Source organism: Megascapheus bottae, chromosome 2, assembly GCF_031878675.1.
Source record: "Megascapheus bottae isolate mThoBot1 chromosome 2, mThoBot2.hap1, whole genome shotgun sequence".
Classification (NCBI taxonomy): Eukaryota; Metazoa; Chordata; class Mammalia; order Rodentia; family Geomyidae; genus Megascapheus; species Megascapheus bottae.
Window position 1 is genome coordinate 7,509,244 of NC_143510.1, and position 22,620 is coordinate 7,531,863.

Genomic DNA, 22,620 nt, shown 5'->3' on the forward strand with positions numbered 1-22,620 from the left:
ATTTCATACAAATGATACCCTGCCTGTTTCAAATGCTACTGTTTACTGATATTTCCACAGTCTTTTCTCTTCTTTATGTGTGTATATATGTATATTCCAGTACTGAATCTTGAACTTGGGGCCTTAGGTTCTCACTTGGCTTTTACACTCAAGTCAGATACTCTACCACTTGAACCACAGTTCTGCTCCCAGTCTTCTTGCTGGTTAAGTGTAGATCGGGGTCTGACAGACTTTCCTGCCAGGGTTGGCTTTGAACCACAAGCCTCCGATCTTACCATCCTGAGTCTAAGCTTGCTAAGTCCCCACCCTGGTTAGGTTTCTATTTCCCTAGTGTTGTACTGTTTTCCCAATGTGACGTGCAAATTCCTGCCCCAGTTCCAACAGTCTTGTTACACTCCTGGAAATGAGACTATCCCTCCAATTCCTGTAGCCCACCTAACACCTGCCTCCCTTCATGCTTGGAGCACCCCAGCAGGTCTGTCCCTCAATAAAGCCTTGAGCCCCTTATTGGTGACTAGCCTCTCATTTCTTACACTGAGTAGCTAAGATTCCAGGCATAGCATAAGCCACTGGAACCCAAGCAGAATTGTTAATAATTATTTATTCTATCTGCAAGAACAAGTTCCATTAGCATCAGTCAGGGCCAGGAATGGAGACTTAACAAGTCCACAGCCATGAGCCAGACAAATTAAATTATAACTCATTTTCTCCAATATCCACCTGTCCCTGTTCTGGAAATGTCATCATTAATTCCACCTCTATGTGTTAGCACTCCCTTCCTTCCTCCCTCACTTCCTTCTTTCCTTCTTTCTGTGCAGGTTCTGGGGCTTGAACCCAAGGCCTGGTGCTGCTCCTGAGCTTCTTTTGTGCAAGTCTAAAAATCTACCACTTGAGCCACAGTGCCACTTCTGGTTTTCTGGTGGTTAATTGGAGATAAGAGTCTCATGGATTTTCATGCCCAGGCTGACTTTGAACTACAATCCTTAGATCTCAGTCTCTTGAGTAGCTACGATTACAGGTATGAGCCACTGGCGCCTGGGTGTTCCTACTTTCTTTCCTTTTTTGCCAGTCCTGGGTCTTGAACTCAGGGCACTGTCCTTGGGCTTCCTCAGGGCTAGAGCTCTACCACTTGAGCCATAGTACCACTTCTGGCTTTTTCTGTTATATGGTACCAGGGAATCAAACCCAGGGCTTCATGCATTCTAGGCAAGCATTAGACCACTAGGCCATGCTCCCAGCCCTGCTCCTACTTTCAATTCAATGCAAATACATTCCTTCAAGCCAATAATGTCTCTCTGATTATCAAATTCATGTTTTCAGAGGAGAATTATAGTAATTTCCCCTATTTGTCAATTACTCTGCTTTTTCTGATGACTCAGAATTCAGAAAAAAAAATGTGAATGTCCTAAAAAATGCTTCAAACTGAGATCCTCAGGTCTCATCCTACTGAGTAGCTGGAATATTAAGTGCAAGCCACTAATGCCCAGCTTAATGCTCTGTCTTGTAGCCACTGTGTGTCTGTACTCTAGATCTTCTATGGGCTGCAAACCAGCTATGGGAGAGGCTCCTCATCCACCTTCTAGAAGGTTCCACACCAAGAATGCTCTTCTTAGCCACTGTGACTTATGTAACTAACAATCATACCAACAGGTTCAGACAGATTTATATCAAAGTATTTAAACCCAAGTTCATTCTCCAAATTTAAATTCTCCACCCTTTCTGAGCTAACTTCTAAACCCATTTTTGTTCTTGTTTAACAAAGGAAGAGTAAGGTTCCAGTAACTTCTTCCCCCATGTCACCAGGGTCTCTGTGTGTGTTTTAACAATTTATGCATCATCATCTATAATGCACATCTTTTTCTAATTCTCTACCTCGCCTTCAGAAACCTGAAATGAAATCTCTCTCTCCCTCTCTCTCTCTCTCCCCTTCCCTCCCTCTCACCCTCCCTCCCTCCCTCTACTTCACAGTGTAAATTATTAGCAATGTCAAATTCCTTATACAGCCCTCTTGTAAATGTAAATACCTTCTCAAAATAAATAACAGCTCTTGAAATTCTTTGCCCCTTTAGTTGTGTTTCTATAGATTGTTTCGTTTTGTTTTTTGATTAGTACAAAAGTTTGCTAAATCTCTTTTCCAGGGTCAATTTGTTAATAGGATTTGCCTCTTTTCTTAGAATCAAACTCAAGCTTTATTAGCTCATTATCACACTGCCTAAAGTTGCCAGCCTTTAGCCTCTCTCCCTTGCCACTCCTGAATTCAAACTCTTATTGTTGCCTGGTGCCAGTGACTCACACCTATAAGCCCAGCTCCTCAAAGGCTGACATCTGAGGATCCAGGTATGAAGCCATCTTCGGGAAAAAAAAGTCCATAGGATCCTTATCTACAATTAGCCTGCAAAAAACTGGACATAGAGATGTGGCTCAAGTGATAAGGTGCTAATCTTGGGTGAAAAATTAAAGAACAGCATCCTGGTCCCAAGTTCAAGCTCTAGTATAAGCACATTAAAAACAAAACAACAACAACAACAAAAACTGTCCTGTCATTTAGATCTTTTCTGTGATCACTGATCCCAAGATTCCCCAGTACAGATTTGCAACTGGAATTTTAAAACTATTTGTCAGAGAAGTCATATTGTCTCTGGCAATAGATTAGAACTAGCCAGTGGTCAAATGCCACATGTTCAATATGGTCAAAAATGCAGGCTATGATCACCTACCTTATGTTATATCTACAAAGATCTATAAAAACTTAGGTATCTCACACATTATTTAAGCTCATATCCAAAACTTGTCACTGTACTTTTAAATAGCTGAAAACAAGTAATTACCCCTGCATTGTAAACGCTGGCATTTGAAAACAAATCCACCAGGTTATTGTTTTAAATGTACCTAGTGAAAACTCAAATACCACAGCAATTCTACATTCCTCATCTTCCATGTACACAGGGAAGATCTTCTTTCAACTGCCAATACTGGCCAGGCACAGGCAACTGTAATCTGAGCTACTCAGAGGGTAAACGTTTCAAGCCAGTCCAGGCAGCAAACTCTATGAGACTCTGATCTCTAATTAACCAGCAAAAACTCAGACATAGAAGCCTGCTCAAGTGGTAGAGCACCAGCCTTGAGCTAAAAAGCCATGGAAGAACAAGAGGCCCTAAGTTCAAGCCCCAATATACACACACAAGTAAATGACCAACATTATATCCTCCCACCTCCTTGAAATCAACTTCCACTGTGTATTCCTCTTGGCATTTGTTCTTAATGTATTGCATAGTTACGTTGAAATGTTTGTTTTGTTTGGGATGTTTTGGCCTGACTTGGGACTTAAACTCTGAGTTTGGACACTGTCCCTGAATTTTTGTGCTCAAAACTAGCACTCTACCACTTGAGTCACAGCTCCAATTCTGGGTTTTTTTGTGTTTACATGAAATAAGAGTCTCACAGACTTACCTGCCAGGGATGGTTTCCAACTGCAATCCTCATATCTCAGGCTCCAGAGTAGCCAGGATTACAGGTGGGAGCCACTGGCATATGCATGTCTGTGTTCTGAGGATGGTAGACAATTTCCTAAGGCTGAGCTTTATACATGGTCCTTAATTGTTTCTTAAATTTCCTGTGACCCTCAACTCCCTATTCCAATTACTATTTTTCTTTTCTTTTTCTTTTTTTTGGCCAGTCCTGGCCCTTGAGCTCAGGGCCTGAGCACTGTCCTTGGGCTTTCTGAAGGCTGGAACTCTACCTCTTGAGCCACAGTACCATGTCTGGCTTTTTTCTATGTATGTGGTACTGAGGAATCAAACCTAGGTCTTCATGCATGCTAGGCAAGCACTCTACTACCAGGCCAAACTCCCAGCCCCTCCAATTACTATTCTTATTCGCTGTCATTAGTAACTGGATTCATACATTGTAATAAAAGTAGTGATTATTAAACATGAAAGTTGAATCTTAACATGAGGATAGGTGACTCCATATGAACACATTCAGTTACCTGTGGTGGAATCTTACAAGCTGTAGATTCACACGACAGCACCCAGGGTCCTTGTAGGTGACCCCAGAAATCATCGTGAGGAATGGCTAGGACACAAGACTATTTGCAGTTTCATCCTCATACCCTGAGTCACACAAATAGAAGTATCTGTAGTAGGCCAATCACTGAATTCTTTGAACGCCAATGCCATCAGCAATAACCTCAAAGTTATCTAGTATCTCATGTAAATGTTATGATCCACCAACTGCCAAATCAACCAGCTCCTCTTTAATTTGCTCCTAAGAATTAAAACACATCCATCATTAGAGGAACCTGTCTGAGAAGCCATTCGCTTACACAGTTTTGCAGGCATACAAGCAAGTTAAAAAGAAAAGAAAAACCTCAGCAATAGCTATGGAGCTGCCAGGCACAGTGGCTCGCCTGCAATCCTAGCTACTGATGAGGCCCTGATCTGAGGATTTCAGTTCCAAGCCAGTCAGGGCAGGAAAGTCCATGAGACTCATTTCTCCACTAAACTACCAAAAACAGCTGTAAGTAATGTGGCTCCAGTGGTAGAGTGCTAGTCTTGAGAAAAAAAGAAGCTCAGGGAGAGAGAAGGATCCTGAGTTCAAGGCCCAGGACTGGCCTACAAAAAATAAATAAACCAAGGTGACAGACAGAAAGATTCATACATAAACACTTGTGCAAAGCCTCAAGCTCTGTGTGAAAGGGAAAAGATAAGCCTGGTTGATCTGAACAAACGTATCTTCCAGCTGCCAAGATGCACTCACCGCCTCTGTGTGGACAGGATGCACTGCGAAGATCAGCGCCGTGAGGAAAGCAGGGCCTCGCCTCCTGAAGACAGTCTTCTCACATGTGTGCATCAGCACCACCGTCACCAGGTAGTGTAACAGCACGTTCAGCACGTGGAAGTAGAAAGGGTTCATGCCAGTCAAAAATACATTCAGCCTGGGAGAACGGAAAAACAAAAAACAGAAACACCTATCTCAGCAATCACACCACCTACGCAGCAGAAGAGAAGAGGGAATGCATCATTTGAGCAGGTCAAGCTGGGGGCGAGTGGCTCACACCTGCCATCTCAGCCACTCCAAAGGCTGAGATCTGAGGACTGAGGTTCAATGCCATTCCAAGCAGACAAAACTCTTATCCAAGAAACTCTTATCTCCAATTAACCAGCAAAAAGTCAGAAGTGGAACTGAGGCTCAAGTAGTAGAGCACCAGCCTTGAGCAGAAAAAAAAAGTCAAGGGCCAGAGTTTGACCTAGTGGGAGAGTGCTTGTCTAGCATGCATGAAGACCTGGGTTCAATTCCTCGGTACCGCATATATAGAAAAAAAGCCAGAAGTGGTGCTGAGGCTCAAGTGGTAGAGCTCTAGCCTTGAGAAAGTCCAAGGACAGTGCTCAGGCCCTGAGTTCAAGGCCCAGGACTGGCAAAAAAGAAAAACAGAAAAAAGAAAAGTCAAATGAGACTGCAATGCCCACATCAAGTTCAAGTACTAGCAAAAAAAAAATAACAAAACAAGTACTAGCAAAAAAATAACAAAACATATAAGCAAATGAACAAGAGAAGCTACTATTTTACAGGATTCCCAACATGGGATCTTTTTATGTATTTGCCTACGTGCCACATTTTCCCTGTCTCTGAATAGTCTGAGAACATCAATGAATTTATTATCCTAGTCTTACTTCAGGAGCCTTTGATCTCGCTGAGATGGCAGACAGGACATGAGCCTGTCCTTCTCTCATTCATGGCTCATGGAAACACCTTCCTGCCACTTGCTATTATGGAGGTTTCTCTGGCAAATCTCAAGTATAAGAGCAAGTTTACAGTACTTGGGATGAGAGGCACAGTCACTGGGGATAAATAGACCTCAGTAGACAATGAGAAGCCAGACAGAAGCATGATCAGCCAGGCACAGTGCCACCGGAAGCATGATTTGGCATGTGGAAGCACTGTCTGATTATCTCGCACAGGAGTGCTTAGCATGGTACGTGACTAGCAGCTACAGCTGCCAAACTTCAAGGGCCAGCAGAGCTGCCACAGTCCATACAATGTGCTCTGAAACAAATCACCACATCCTTCACTGCATTGTGCACATCTCACTAAGAAGCTAGAAGAAATCCAAAGAGAGAAGGGTTGAATATCATTAAACAAAAAATATCATGGCCGACACTGGTGGTTCATAATACTAGTGACTCAGGAGGCTGAGATCTGAGGACTGTGGTTCAAAGCCAGCCTGGGCAGGAAAGTCCACAAGACTCTTATCTCCAATTAACCATCAGAAAACGGAAGTAGAGCTGTGGTAGAATGCTAGCCTTGAGCAGAAGAGCTCAGGGACAGTCCCCAGACTCTGAGAACAAACCCCCAACCAATCAAAATAATTAATTAGTGATGAGGATATGATGATGGTGATGATGATATCATGAGTCAAATACTAGTAGCTCATGCCTATAATCCTAACTCCTCAGGAAGCTGAGATCTAAGGATTTCAGTTCAAAGACAGCCCAAGCAGGTAAGGTGGTAAGACTCTTATCTCCAATTAAACAGCAAAAGCAAACAAACAAAAATCACAAGTGGAGCTGTAGCTCAACTAGTAAAGCACCAGCCTTGAATAAAGAAGGATGAGACGGAAGAAGAGGAGGAGGAAGAGGAGAAGGAGGAGGAGGAAGAGGAGGAGGAGAAGGAGGAGGAAGAGGAGGAGGAGGAGGAGGAGGAAGAGGAGAAGGAGGAGGAGGAGGAAGAGAAGGAGGAGGAGGAGGAAGGAAAGGAAGGGAGGAAGGAAGGAAGGAAGGAAGGAAGGAAGGAAGGAAGGAAGGAAGGAAGGAAGGAGAAAAACAGCAAAAGCTCAAGCCTGTGAGTTCAAGCCCCATTACAGGCATAAAATAATAATGATTACTAGTAGCAGTAGCAGTAGCAGTAGCAGTAGTAGAAGTAGTACTAGTAGTTTTTCATGAAAAAGTAATGCAGATCAGAAGCAGCCTTTAATTTAGTAACAGGATGTAATGTCCCCAATTGAGTCTGTCAGTTATAGAAACAAACACCCACATACAAGGCATGATTCTTTGGGGAGCACATGCACATCCTAAGTGGTGTTGTTTGTAGTTGTCTAGATTGTGATCCATCTTACCAAAACAATACCTCTCTGTGTGTTCTCTTGCCTTTGATCAAATTCTCTAACAGAAACAATTTGTCTTTGCCAAAATACCCACAAACTATGCCAGGCACCAGTAGCTCAATGCCTATAACTGTAGTTACTCACAAAGCTGGGATTTGAGGATTGAGGTTTGAAGCCAGCCAGGGCAGGACAGTCCATGGGACTCTTATTTCCAAATAACCATAAAAAGCTAGAAGTAAAGGTAGGGCTCAAGTGGTAGAGCACCAGCCTTAAGCAAAAAAAAAAAAAAAGCTAAGAGATAACACACAGGCCTGAGTTTAATCCCTAATACTGGCACATACACATACCCCACCCCCCACACTACTCACAAATATATATTCCAAGTTCCAAGATGTCATTCTAAATCCTTGACTCAGGCACAACATTTACTCTATAGAAGTTTCAACATCTCAAGCTTTATCTGAGCACATGACTCCAAATGTCATAGTTACTAATTAACTATTTTCACTCCTGCTGAAGCAAAATGAACTGTGTGGGAGGCAACCCCCAGGCTCATTCCAGCAGTGTAAACAGAGATCCACCAGCCGCAGTGTCCTTAACAACCCAGGAGGAAGGGAACAGGCAGAGAACTATGGGGGCAGCTGGGCCTCTCCCTGTACTGAAGAGCTGAGTTACATTCCAGTACAGGAGGACCCACAGGAGTAAGACAGTTTCCAGATGCCAAAAAACGACAAGAAGGGCACATCGTGGGTCCTCTGAACCTAAGGGGCCATCTATGCTCAAGGTTGACTGCACACAGCTTTCCACTTCATTAGGCTGAGCTTTCTCCACCAGCTAAGCCATTCGCTTCAAGTTCATTCCCCTTAACAATGATGATGTAGCCAGGCCACTGGTGGCTCACGCCTGGAATCCTAGCTACTCAGGGGGCTGAGAGCTGAGGATCAAGGTTCAAAGCCAGCAGGAGCACAAAAGGATCTGAGTCTCTTATCTCCAATTAACCTCTAGAAAACAGGAAGTGGGGCGTGGCTCAGGAGTAGGCGGTAGCCTTGAGCTGAAGAGCTCAAGGACAGCACCCAGGCCAAGTTCAAGCCCCATGACCCACAAAAGAAAACAATGAAACAAAATGATGATAAGCAAGAAGGCATCTCACATGCACTTAGTGGATGTCCAAGTTGAAGGTCTCTAACTGCCAAAATGTATGAGAAGTTTTACAAAGCATATATGCTTTGAGAGAAAATTGCACTTCTAGATGCCTGCTATGAAGGAAAAATGAACAAATATTCAAAGATCTTGAGCTTTGGCTCAAGAGGTAGAGTGTTAGCCTTGAACAAAAGAAAAAGCACAGGAATATCACCCAGGTTCTTCCTGAGTTCAAGCCCCAGAACTGGTGAAAGGAAGGAAGGAAGGAAGGAAGGAAGGAAGGAAGGAAGGAAGGAAGGAAGGAAGGAAGGAAGGAAGGAAGGAAGGAAGGAGAGAGAGAGAGAGAGAGAGAGAGAGAGAGAGAAAGAGAGAGAGAGAAGAGAGGGAGAGAGGCAGAAAGTGAGTGAAAGAGGGAAGAAGGGAGGAAAGGAAGGAAAGAAAGGGAAGGGACAAAAGAAAAGAAAAGAAGGAAAAAGGTTTTTTGAGGGGTGGAAGAGGCAGGAGTTTGGCCTAGTGGTAGAGTGCTTGCCTAGCATGCACGATCACCCAGGTTTGATTTCTCAGTACCACACACATAGAAAAAGCCGAAGTGGTGCTGTGGCCCAAATGACAGAGCTCTATTCTAGCCTTGAGAAAGACAAGGACAGTGCTCGGGCCCTGAGTTCAAGCACTGGGACTAGCCCCCCTCCCCCCCCCCAAGAAAAAGGTTTGGAGGTATGGTTTAAGAAGAAGACTGCTTTCCTAGCATGGACAAGAACCTGGATTCAAAGCCTTGTATCACATACACTCACACACACACACAAAGTAATACGTGCCAATTTTGATTATAAAAGTGGAACAGTCTAAAAATACCTAAAAAGATAGAAAGTGAATTCTCCACATTGAAGGCAAGTTCTGACAAAATCTAAGGATACACTTGTATGTACGAGAATAGAGGGAAGCAACTCTAACTCTGTGAGCCAATGTTTAACTGATTAATCTTGTGGTTTAATAGGACAGGGGATGTGATCAATGTATCCCATCTTTACTTCAACGAAGGCATTTATCAAAATATCTTACAATCTGCCCACACACATGACAGTCTAGGAGTACAGAGGTGAGGAATGAATCAATGTCTTCTCAGACTGAGACTTTCAGTGCACGTGACAGCACTCAGTTATTATCTCTACTCTGTCCAATATTTTCATCAAACACTCAAATGAAACCGTAGCAACTATGCTTATCAAGATTACAAAGTACTCGAGCTAAAAAGTGAAATGTGCTGGCAGCCTACCTGACAGCCTTTAAATGGCTGAAATTGCTCATTTTAACAGAATTAAATAGAATAGTAGTAAGAATACTGACCATCTTGGGGATGTAAAAGGGAACTAAATACTTTCAATTCAGATTTAAAAATACCCAGAGCTGGGCACAGGTGGTTCACACCTGTAGTCCCAGCTACAAAGGAAGCTGAGATCTGAGGATTATGGTTTGAACCCAGCCCAAGCAGGAAAGTCCATAAGACTCTTATCTCCAATTAGCCACCAAAAAGTTAGAAGTAGGGCTATGGCTCAAGTAGTAGAGCACTAGCCTTGAACATGTTATTTTTAAAAGCTCAGACACAGCACCCAAGCCCTGAGGTAAAGTCCCAAGACCAGCACATCAGAATCACCACATACATACACACACGTCATTCCTTTTCTGCAGGTTAGAAACTCGTTTCTTTCCACTGTTAACATCCATCTCACTTAGCCCCAGTAGATTCTAAATGAAACTTTACTGAATAAACAGATGATGTGCATGATGTTGGATATTCTAAGAGATATTTCCCTTTCTACTTTAATATCTCTTGTTTAATTTGATTTCACCTTCATTTACCACTGAAAAGACAAACAGTAGGAAATGAAACTATTTTTTTCAGATACTCTTAATAGGTCATCTCTGAGTGCCTGAAAACCTTCCAAGGTTTTGTATATATGAACACAAATCACCCCTTCCCTCTCTGACGTTTCTCCACCTTTTATAAAACTGGCCAGAAAGGTAGAGTCGTAAGTTTATAGCAACTAGATCAGCTGTTCCCCACAAGGCCACATCTCTGCGGGAAAATCACATGCACATAACTCTCCTGCCCCAAAGAGAAAGCAGAGAAGGATCCTTGGCTCTAGCCTCCTCTTTCTCACAGCCGGAGCTAGAGATAAAGTCCATTACTCTCTTTTAATTTTCTTCTTTGAAAATAGCAGCTTACAGCCAGGCATCTGTAGTCCTAGCTACTCATTATCTAGTGCTCTACCAGCTGAGCCAGGTCCCCATCCCTGGAGGTCAATATTTATCTGGGGGCACATAGTCCGCTCAAAAGGACTCAACTTCCATCACTAGTGTTGGTCAGGAAAGTGAGCAAGAAGTTTTCACTGGGGTGACTCAATCTGATCCTGGCCATGAACCTGCAGTTTTCCCTGACCTACAGAACAAGCAATGGGGCTATGCGTCTAGCTCCTTCCCAGGGATGAGATGAAACACCCCCCCCCCACACACACACACCTGCAGGCATACCATAATGCCTGCAGGCAAACCATTTTAATGACCACCGCGCCCCTGCTGGCCACCATGGGAAATGCACCCACCTTTGCCTGCAGTGAGGGGATGAGATGTGTGTGGAGGCAGTGTATCTCAGGAAAGTGCAGAATACTTCCTCTGCATTATACCAGGGAGACTCCACCACTTCAGCCTCCAGTGACTCCCAGTGGCTCCCAGGCTTCTGGGCTGCCTGCCTACAAGCTATGCAGCTGCATCTCTTGCAGGGCAGTAGATCTGCCTCCAAGCAACGCAAGTAATGGAAGGCAAATGATTCTCAGAGCCATGAGACATGGTCTCAAAGTGGAAGAGACAGTTTTATAAACTAGCAAGCTGACCAGGAAAAGTCAGATTTCTTTTTTTACCCCACAGCAATAACACACACACACACACTCATTTCCAGTGAGAACTTAGCCGTGGAAAAAGATAAGTGAGGCGTGCCCTTTTGTTCCTGGCATGCAACAAACTAAGTGTTGGTTTCCCCTTGCCTGCCTTGCCTGCCAGGCTGCCAGCTTTCCACAGCCCTGAACAGAGCCCCTCCTCCTCTCTTTCTTTGGGTTGTGCATCTGACTTTCCCTCCCTCTCACTCTCACTACAGCTCTCCAGTGCTCCTGAGCAGCTTCTATAGTCGTCTTAGATTATCCAACCAACAAACAACAGACATCTGGTTCTGCTCATTCTTCCTCTCAGGCAAATCCCTTCAGGCCCTCAATCGTCTTGGAGGCTCCTCTTCCGCATTCCCTCCAGTACTAGAAATAAATCAGCAAATCATCATTGCTTAATGTATCCAAAGAACCAAATGATGGAATTCACGGCGCCCATTCAACCAGCAGAGCAGAGGAGAGCCCAGCACTCAAACACAATCTTCAGGGTTGGGCTTTGACCTCAGCCAACCACAATGTCTCCTGGCTATGAGGAAGCTGTTCCCCACAAAGATGGAGATTATAATCCTTGTCTCCTTAGCCCTTGAGGAAATGATCATGCAAAAGAAAGGGAAGAAGCCGGGCACAGATCTCTCAAGCCTGTCATCAAGCTACATAGGAGGCTAAGATCTGAGGACCACTGTTTGAAGCCAGCCCAGGCAGGAAAGTCCATGAAACTCTTCTCCAATTAATTACCTCCCCCCAAAAAAAGGCCAGAAATGGAGCTGTGGCTCAAGTGGTAGAGTGTTAGCGTTGAGAGAGAGAAAAAAAAAGCTCAATGACACTGCCTAAACCCTGAGTTCAAGTCCCAGGACTGGACTGGCACCACCAACAAAAAACAACAAAGGGAGCACTATGGATAGGACCAGTAAATAAGGCAACAAGTTCCAGGAGAAAATCCTCTAAAAGAGAATCAGCTAATAATCAGAAAAGCCAACCAGAAAGACCTTAGTCATAGTTAGAACCAAGGCATCGTTTTCCAGTAACTTTTTGTTTTAAAAGTTTGTGTTTCCTGAGCTCTGGTGGCTCACACCTGTAATCTTAGCTACTTGGGAGACTGAGATCTGAGATCCCGGTTCAAAGTCAGCCTGGGCAGGAAGGTCCATGACACAATTAACCACTCAAAAACTGGAATTGATGTTATAGCTCAAAGCCGTAGAACAAAAGAGCTCAGGGAGAGTGCCTAGGTCCTAGTGAGTTTAAGCCCCATGGCGCACACGCGCACACACACACACACACACACACACACACACACACACACACACAGAGTATGTGTTTGGCAGAGAGCCTGGATGTAATTCAACTCTGCCACTGACTACCAGGAGTTGATGGCACTGTCACACATTCAGAGCAAAGTCGCCACCAGACTTCAAATATCAATCACAAGTTCAGAGGGCCCCAGGTATCCTGTTTTGTGATCAATTGACTACAAAGCTGAGACTCGGCCAGCTCCAGTGGCTCACATGCATTATCTTAGCTTCTCAGAAAGCTGAGACGGGAGGCTATGCAGTTCAAAGCCAGACCTAGAAAGAAAGACAATGGGAATCTTATCTCCAATTAGCCAACAAGAAGCCAAAAGTAAAGGTAAAGTACAATTGGTAGAGTGCCAGCCTCAAATGAAAAAGCTAAAGGACAAAACCCAGGCACTGAGTTCTCCCCTAAATACTGGTACCACCACCAACGGCAACAACAACAAAAGCTAAGGCTTTCCACAACTCTCAGGTTCAAAGATTCACTAGAATGACTGACTGGATTAAGGAATTTACCATATTTGTCATTAGTTTGGTCACAAAGGACACATCTCATGACCAAAAGATAAGAGCCTTGGCCCGAGATGTGGGAAAACTCAAAATACAAACCCCTGTGACCAGACTGCCTCACTCCAGCATGTCAATACAGGGCTGACTACCAGGGAGGAGAGGGAAACTTTGGGGTCCAGGGCTTGATTGGGGCACCATGATCCAGGCATGACTGACTAGCACTGGACTGAACTCAATCCCCAGACAGACATCATATGGCTCCATGCCGCAACTCTGATGCCATAGCGTTTGGCATGGCCAGTCTTCATCCTGAAACCACCAAGGACCTGCCAGGGCCCCCTCCTCCCCAGCATAGCTCAGCTACGCCAGATCCAGAAGCCTGCAGGAGAAATTTCCCTAATGGAGAAATTCTCACCACTTGGGAATTATAAGGGTTCAGAGGTCTTCCCAGACTTCCAGGACTCAAACAGGACACATTTCATGGGGCCAGGGACTCATGCCTATAATCCTAGTTATTTGGGAGACAGTGAGCAGGAGGATCTCAGTGAGAGGCCAGCCTGAGCAATGTGTATGAGCAATGTGTATGTGCAATGGTTCACACATGGTACTGTAGCTATGCAGGAGGTTGAGATCTGGAGGATCACGGTTCAAAGCGAGCCTGGATTTAAAAAATAAGTTTGTGAGAGCCAGGAAATTGGCCTAGTGGTAGAGTGCTTGCCTAGTATGCACAAAGACCTGGGTTCGATTCCTCGGGATCACATACATAGAAAAAGCCAGAAGTGGTGCTGTGGCTCAAGTGGCAGAGTGCCAGCTTTGAGGAAAAAGCCCAAGGACAGTGCTCAGGCCCTGAGTTCAAGCCCCAGGATTGGCAAAAAAAAAAAAAAGTTTGTGAGACTTCACCTCAACAGAAAAAAGCTGGGTACAGTAGTGTATGCCTGTCATCGCAGATGCAAAGGGAGGTAGAAATAGGAGGATCAAAGTCCAGACCCGCCCTATCATAAAGCAAGACACTATCTGAAAATAATCAGATGAGATGAGCTGGCAGCTCTAAAGCAGTCAGTCATGCCTGCCTAGTTTGACTCTGAAGTCAAACTCAGTACTCTGTAGTCAAATTTAGTACTAAAAAAATATATTTATAAACAAGTGCTAGAAAACATTATGGAGAGAGGAAGCCACTGTTAAGCCAGCTCCTCTGACAAGGTAGTGTGAGGTCTTTGTGATGTTCCATGTCTACCTTACTCACTAAATGAGAAAATAAATAAATGTGACAATGAAAAGGCCCTTCCTTAGGAGACAGGGCACTTGCACAGATACCTTTAGCTCCCGAGATCAGGCTGTGCGGAGACCTCCTGTGATTCTGGGAGTTTTCTCAGAGATCCAGCTGTGAACCCTACTGGACACATGGTGGGTTCTGGTGCCACTCAAGAGGAGGGGGCTCTGAACGAGCTAGACTGCCATTCTCTCCAGGAAGGCCCAAGCCCACAGAGTACAGCACAAAACTGCCTCCATCCCTTTCAGAGTCAAAGTTGTCGCACCTGTCAGAAAGCAGGGCACTTTGGCTTGCATCCAGGAAACTCCTCACCTACATCCACTTTTCCTTCACTGAGGAAGACAAAAGGTAAACTAAGCAACTGAGCAGACTTCCCCTCCACATTGCAAGGGCAGTTCTTCCCTTACTATTTACCTGAAAGGCTGAGCATCCGTGAAAATGATTTATGCACTAATTTGTGTTTAAATTCATTTGTAATTGGCAACAAAATACTCTTTGTTTCAACAGTGACTTTAGATTCCTGTGTTGTATGCCAGGCAATGTCCTCATGGAATCTGAGCTACAGCATAGGCACTAAACCTGACAACAAAAAATAATAGCAGACTGCAAGGAGCCTATGGAAACAAAGCAGGGTTTTAAAAAGATGAGGAGCGTGGGAGAATGGTAGCTCCTTCAGACCTGGTGGCCAGAGAAGGGCTCTGAGATGGAGTGACATGGGAACAAGCACAGGCAGATCTGGAGAAGAGCATTCATGGGCCAAGGCCGTTGGCAGCAGTGGGTCTGGCTGGTGAAGGAACAGGCAGAACAGCGGTCAACCTTCAGATCAAACGGGACTTGGGAGCACAGAAACCGTTATCTCCCCATAGGAAAAGCATTCCCTATCCTAATTTTACTTTTATTCTAGTTTACCATTTCATTTTTCCCCCTAAGACAGAGTGTACTGCTATGGGGATTGGCTACACAGTCTGTGACCCTCCTAAGTGCTGGGATTATAGGTGTGAGCCATCCCAAGACCTTACCTCTCTCGTAAAAACAGAATGACTACATACTCCAAGTGTGGAAAAAATAGAAATGGAGTTCCAAATAAAAGACATTTGTTGATTAAAAAAAAGAAAGAGAGGGAGAATAGACTGTTCTGAAGCCTCTGTTCAGAGCCTCATATAGAAACCCTGGATACAGAAATAAAGTCCTGTCATTCTCATCCTCCTACACTACAGATTGTCGTCTAAGCTTATCTTATATCTTCCCACATCCTGCCAGGTGACAATCACAACCCATGCTTCTAAGGGTTTCTGGGATAAAAACCCAGCTTCATATAAAATTTTCAAGTGCATTTGTCCATTTTTCTCTATAAAAATCATATGGCCTCTAGTCCATTTTTTTTTCTTGGTTAGTTCCATCACTGAACATTTTAGAAAACTTAGTCAAACATCCCTTGCCCCTTAACTTATCACCTTATGGGGAATAAAACTACCTCAGAATGAAATCTCCATAGTAGGACAATCAGAACGCACATGTCATCATTTCTTTAAGGTTTACAGCATGGAGACTGGTGCTTACTTTTTGGTTGGTTAGTCCAAGACACACTACTATCAAAGAAAAAAAATATGTGCTGTATATAACCTCTGAAACAACCATTTCTTAAAAACCACACACAAAACAATTTACCAGCTGCATATATTAAGATATTCTACTTTTTAGCTCTGATATTTTAAACCACCCACTCCACTCTAAGGATTTATAGCAGCAACAGAGGCAATCAATAAGACCGTGATGCTGGCTTCTACCTGTAATCCTAGCTACTCAGGAGGCTGAGATCTAATGGTACCAGTCCAAAACCAGCCCAGGTAAGTTCATGAGACTCTTATCTCCAACAAACTACTCAAAAAAAAAAAGCCAGAAGCAATGCTGCGGCTCAAGTGAGAGTACTAACCTTGAGAAGAAAGAATCTCAGGGACAGTGCCCAGTCCCTGCGCTCAAGCCCCAGAACCAGAACCCGCCCCCCAATAAAAGCTTTATAGCAGCCAGGTGCTGGTGCTCATGCCTGTAATTCTAGCTACCCAAGAAGCGGGGAAGAGGGTTGAGAAGCCAAGCCAACAGAAGAGTTTGTGAGATTCTTTCCTACAATTAACCAGAAAAAAAAAAGCCAGAAGTGGTGCTCAGACGGTAGAGCACCAGGGTTGAATGCAAAAGCCAAGTGAGAATGTAAGGGCCACTGACTTCAAGCTCAAGTACCAGCACCAGGAAAGAACGAAAGAAAAAGAAAGAAAGAAAGAGAGAGAGAGGGAGGGAGGGAGGGAGGGGGAGAGAGAGAGAGAGAGAGAGAGAGAGAGAGAGAGAGAGAGAGAGAGAGAGGAGAGAGAGAGAGAGAGAGAGAGAGAGAGAGAGAGAGAGAGAGAGAGAGAGAATATGGGGGGTTAGGGTGGAAGGGAGGGTGGGGAGGAAAGGAAAGGAGAAAGGCAGGCAGGCTATCAATTTTATAGCAAATTATAATCTCATGGCCCAAATATGGAAGGAGAACCATAATTGTATGGCCCATAATCCATCTTAGTTTCCTAGCTTTAACAAGAGGTCTTGTTGAGTCATACCTGCCCTCACTCCCTAATGGGCAACACTGCTAATAATTCTGTAAAAACTATTTCCCAAGAGGAAAAGGGGAGAGGAGAAAATTAACAAGCTGTGTCTATTTCCAGTCAATCCAGGCCATTTTCAAGACAGTGTCAGGCGTTACATACTTCAGATCTGTGTCAGTCCACACAAGGGCTGAATGCATTCCTCCTGCTTTCAGTGCTACTAGCAGGCTATGCAGGCAGAGGATCAAGAGACACAACCCAAGAACAAGTGCTGCTGTGGATTAAGTTCTCACAAAGGTTTTGATTCTGCTCTGCTAGAGTCTAAAAATATCCCTGCCTGCCCCGGGCCGTGATCTCACGAAGAAAACGAGACTTATCTTCCACAGAAGTGCAGCAGACACAGGCACCAGTGGCTCACATCTGTAATCCCAGCTACTCAGGATCAGTGAGGGTCAAAGCCAGGCAGAAAAGCCCATGAGATTCTTATCTCCAATTGGCCAGCCAAAAAAAGCCAGAAGAGGAGTTGTGGCTCAGTGGTAGAGTGGCAGCGTTGAGTGCAAAAGCCAAGTGAGAATGGAAAGCTGAGTTCATGGCACAGCAGCGCACACGCACACGCACACACACGCGCACGCGCGCACACGCGCGCACACACACACAAATGCGTGCTCAAGCATGCACATGTGTATGCACCTGCACAACATACACATATACAGCCACAAAGGCACACTTGCCAAGAATTAAGAGAGAACAAATAAGCATAGATAAAGGTGTTTGACACCACCAGTCACTACGGAAATAAAAACTGAATGAATCAACTGTCAAGATGAATAACAATGTAAAAAAATTAAAAAGAAAAAAAATAGGGCTAGTGGTAGAGTGTTTGCCTACCATGCATGAAGCTCTGGGGTTCAATTCCTCAGTACCACATACACAAAAAAAGCCAGAAGTGTGCTGTGGCTCAAGTGGTAGAGCACTAGCCTTGAGAAAGCCCAAGGACAGTGCCCAGGCCCTGAGTTCAGGCTCCAGGACTGACAAAAAAAAATAAAACAAAATACTTTAAAAAAAAAAAAAGCTAAGTATGGTGGCTCACGCCCATAATCCAAGGAGGCTGAGATCTGAGGATCAAGATTCAAAGCCAGCCCAGGCACTAAAGACAATGAGACTCTTATCTCCAATTAATCACTAGAAAATAGGAAGCGGAGCTGTGGCTTCAGGGGTAGGATGGTAGCCTTGAGCTGAAGAGCGCAGGGCCAGCACCCAGGCCCAGAGTTCAAGCCCCATGACCCACAAAATAAAACAAAACAAAAAATAAAAACAAAACAAAACAAAGCAATACTGAAGCCTGTCTAGAAAGCAAAAAACTGACTCAGTTTTCATAAAGAATTAAACATATACCCATAAAAGATCTAGCTATTGTATTTGAATTTTCCCTAGGAAAAAATAAACATTTGTTTGTACAAAACCTATAAATTAATATTTTTGCAGTTATTTGACATAGCTCTAAAATGAAAACAACCCAGATGTCCTCCTTAGATGAATGATTAAATGAAGTGTGGTGTATCTACACACAACAGCATACTACTGGGCAGTAAAAAGGAACATCTTATCCATACATGCAACACACTGAATGAAGCCCCAGAAAAATTTTGAGTGGAAAAATAAAAGGCCAATCTCAGTAAATTGCATGTCTTATTATCCCACTTACATGATGACAAAATGATATAATAAAATTCTATACTAATGGCAAAATTATAGAGATGGGAGAAATTGTGGTGGTTGTGGGTGAGAGTAGGGTTGTATGGATTAGGTGGTTGTTACAGCCATTGCTGTGAGCATGACTGGTTCTCATGATGAAACTGTTCTGTCTGTGGATCTCCACTGAAGTGGAGGTCTCAGTAATCTACACACAGAACCAATACACTTACCAAAACAAACAAAATGAAAACAGTACATGTAAAACTAAGGAAATCTAAGCAAAAGCTGAAGATTGTATCAGCGTCAGTTTCCTGGTTGGGGTATTTTCTATACGATACAAGATGTTATCACGTGGCTTCTCTCATCTGTAATAATTAGTATGCTACTAGGATGTTCCTAGCAGAGGATCGCAATAGCCCCAAAGCTATGTGCATATGACCACACAGGATGAGGCTAAGCCAAATGAACTCCAGGATGAGGAAACAAGAGGTTTATCTTGGTGGTGGTGGTTGTTTTTAATGTACTATGTGAAGTTATTTCTTTGCTCTTTTGGGGTTTCTTTTCCCCTTTATGGTTTATCCCTGTTGTTGCTGTATCTATCTGGTGTACTGTATATACATTTACTTGTTTATTTGACTCAGGGAAGGGAAGGAGGAAAACAAGATGATGAGACAAAGGAACCAGTGTAACCGGGATATTCACAAGACAGTATGTTGGAAATGAACTTTACAACTTGGGAAGCTAAGTGGGAGAAAAACATGGGAAGGGGTAACAATGTTCAAGAAATAATGTATTCACTATCTTATGAATGTAACTGTAATCCCTTTATATATCACCTTGACAAGAAAATAAAATTTTTTAAAAATTAAAAAATGAATATGTGGTAAATGGAATCTCTAAAATATTACCTACAGGAACATATAATTAGTTATCTCAAAATAAGTGTTTTAAAAATTGAGTTTTCAGTCTCAAAGATAATTCAAAATACAGTTTAAAATGGTCAGCACATATTTAAAGTGCTATCTCAACTATATTTTTGTCAGCTGTCTAAAATTAACATCATAAAGACATATTCTAGGGTAATGTGACTTGATAGGTTCATATTGACTAATAAACATGGTTCTCTAACCTGCCTGTCCACATCCTTTCGAGCTATGTGGAGCATGGCTTTATACTGCTGTACTAGGCATGGTTTCACCTCAACTGGTAATGAAAAGAAACTATTTTAAGTTATTTAAATCAGCACCTGGGCATAAAGACAGTCTAGTAATGCTCTTTATAAAGAGCAACTTAATTCTTTCTCTTTCCTACCCATTTCTATATAGTGTTGTGGTGTCTTCTAGATTTGCAAGTAAATCATCCAAAAAAAAAAAAAGTGCATTCTCAGCTGGGCACGGGAGGCTGTGCCTGTAACCTAAATTTCTTAGGAGACTGAGATCTGAGGACCATGGTTCAAAGCTGGCAGTGGAACTGTAGGTCAAGAGATGGACTGCCAACCTTGAGCAAAAAAGCTCATTTTCCTCTTCATCAGTGGCCTGGGTTCCTTGCCTCCTCAGTCTCTTCATGTATCTCTCACAGAAAGTTTGCAGAATTGTCTGGAGTCAGCACCTGAAATTCTTCCCATCCTCTGGCAAGTACTCACAGACGTTTAACTCTGATTTTTTTTTAATGCTGTGTGCTCAGGAAGCAGGGCAGTCTCTAGGCTGTCCTCCTTCTAGCGTGCCTCAAACTGTGTGTGTGCACTCCTACAACTTCGAAGGAACCCACAAGCCTCCTGGAATAAGTGCAAATCTCAGGCGGTGTGGTAATACACCTGCAGTTCCAGCAATAAGAGCACAGAGCAGGGGAATCCCAGGTTCAAGGCCAGCCTGGGTTTCACAGCGAGGCTCTTATGGAAAAGAAGGGCCTATGATACGCTGGTATTTATGCCATCTAAAGAGAACTTAAGAACCACTTAGCACGTAGCCTCTGGCTTGCACCCGTAATCGTAGCAACTTGGGAGGCTGAGATCTGAGAAGCCTGGGTAAAAGCCAGCAGGAAAAGCCTCCCGACTATCAGCCCCAATAAACCAGCACAAGGCCGGCAGCAGAGCCCAGGGCCCGGGTTCAGGCCCTGGTACACAGGTCCACACACACCCCGCACACTGGAAACTTGGCGGTGCCATTCGGGTGAAAACGAGTCCAGCTCTCCCAGGGGAAGGACCTTGATCCTCGTTCCTGAAGACATGGTGCTCTTCGTGCAGAACCAAGTCCACAGCCAGTCTTCTCCTCCAAGTCGCCAGCGCCGCCGCTCTAGGAACGCGCCTGGGCCAGCTCAGCCTCCCTCCTCGGCCGCCGCCCCCCGACCCCTCCTCTCAGCCCCGCGCCTGCCGCGCCCCCTCTCCACACGGCCACCCCGGGATGGGCCCCACGACCCCGGACGACCCGGCGCTGCAGGACACCCGAAACACGTCTAGAATCCGGGATGGCTGGGGAGATGCCAGACGGCCTGGGCCAGCCAGGGGCGCGAGGCCGAGCCGGGGGCCCCCGGCCCCCCGCCCGCCGGACACTCACCCGCTCCCGGGGCGGCGGCGCGAAGGGGCGCCGGGCTCACCTGAAGGTGAGCACGCAGAGCGGGCGGTAGGACTTGTGGCTGCTGTTCTCCGCCATGCCCTTGCCCCAGAAGTCGTCGGCGAAGACGCCGCGGAGCAGCGGGGCGCCGGGCCGCACGTCGGGGTTGTTCACGATGGCCCACACGTCGTCGTGCACGAACTCGCCGCGCAGGGAGCCGGCGTGGCACAGGCAGCCAGCCCCGGCCAGCAGCGCCGCGGCTCCGGCCCCGGCTGCACTAGGCGCCAGCCCGCGGCCGGCCCGCCGGGAGGACGCGCGGTCGCCGCCGTCGCCGCCGCCGCCGCCGCCGCCCCGGGCTCCGGCGCTCGCCACCATCGCGCACTCGCCCGCGGCGCCGGCCTCGGCCGGGCGTCTGGCATCGTCCACGGCCGGGGCCCGAGCTGCGTGCCGCGGCGGTCCGCAGGCGGCCTCTGGCACGGTGCGGCAACCGCTGGAGCACGCGGGAGCCCAGCGCTCTGCCGCCGCCTGCGCCTCTGCCTCGGCCCCGCCTCCCCACCATCGCCTCTGCTGCCGCCCGCACCGCGCACGCGCGCGCCGGCGCCACCCCCTCCCCTCCCCCCGCCCCGACGGGGCCCGGCCCCACCTGCGCGCCCCCAGGGCGCAGGCCGCACCCACCTCCGGGCCATGGGCGGGTCCCGCCTGGGTCGCACGGCCCCGCCTCCCGACAGGCCGCTCCTGCCCGGGGTCCATGGAGGAAAGGTGCCTTCGCCAGAGGGCGGGCGGGCTCTGCAGCCCCTCCCCGCGACCGCGGCTTCTGGTGAGCCGCCCCGGCTCTGCCGGGCCCCAGCTGGGCCGGGCTTGGTGCTCTAGGTGGCAAGGGCCTCTCTCCTGGCTTCTCGCCTGAGGATGGTGCTCTACCACTTGAGCCACCGCGTCACTTTGACTTTTTGCAGGTTAGCGGCAGGAGTCTGGGATTTGTCTGCTGGACTGGGGTTTTGATTCACAGATCTCATGCTCCAGCACAGCTGGGATGCCAGGCGCCCGGCGGGGCTTCTTCACCCCGTTTTTCTGCACCGTTTCTGTTTTAATTTGTCTCTGGACACTGACTAAGGTCTTGATACGTGTCTCCTACTTTTATATGTTACTTTCCTTCACGACAATTGGAAAGGAAAGTTGACAAGCAAAGTTTCTTCCTGTCTGTGGGTGGGTTTGAACCACACCTAGGTACTCAGCACACATTTTATAAAACAGTGGGGAGGGCCGGGAGTTTGGCTTAGTGGTTAAAGTGCTTGTCTAGCATGCATGAAGACCCGGGTTCGATTCCTTGGTACCACATACATAGAAAAAAAGCCAGAAGTGGTGCTGAGGCTCAAGTGGTAGAGCTCTAGCCTTGAGAAAGTCCAAGGACAGTGCTCAGGCCCTGAGCTCAAGCCCAGGACTGGCAAAAAAAAAAACAAAAAAACAAAAAAAACAAACAAAAAAAAACAGTGGGGAAAGCAAAACACACAAAAGAGCAACCAAAAAACGTCAGAGTTCAGATTCCTGAGGGTTGTCCTCTA

The 22,620-nt window shown here is 45.7% G+C and overlaps 1 protein-coding gene across 1 annotated transcript in view; it reads right to left on the minus strand.

The window, feature by feature from the left end:
• The window catches only part of LOC150066331 (protein O-mannosyl-transferase TMTC1-like), a 128,071-nt gene extending 106,635 nt beyond the window's left edge, over nucleotides 1-21,436 (minus strand). The window contains 2 exon segments of the mRNA XM_090320013.1: nucleotides 4,759-4,936; nucleotides 21,105-21,436. Coding sequence (XP_090176139.1) covers nucleotides 4,759-4,936; nucleotides 21,105-21,436 — 510 coding nt within the window.
• Between the last annotated feature and the right edge of the window lie 1,184 nt (nucleotides 21,437-22,620).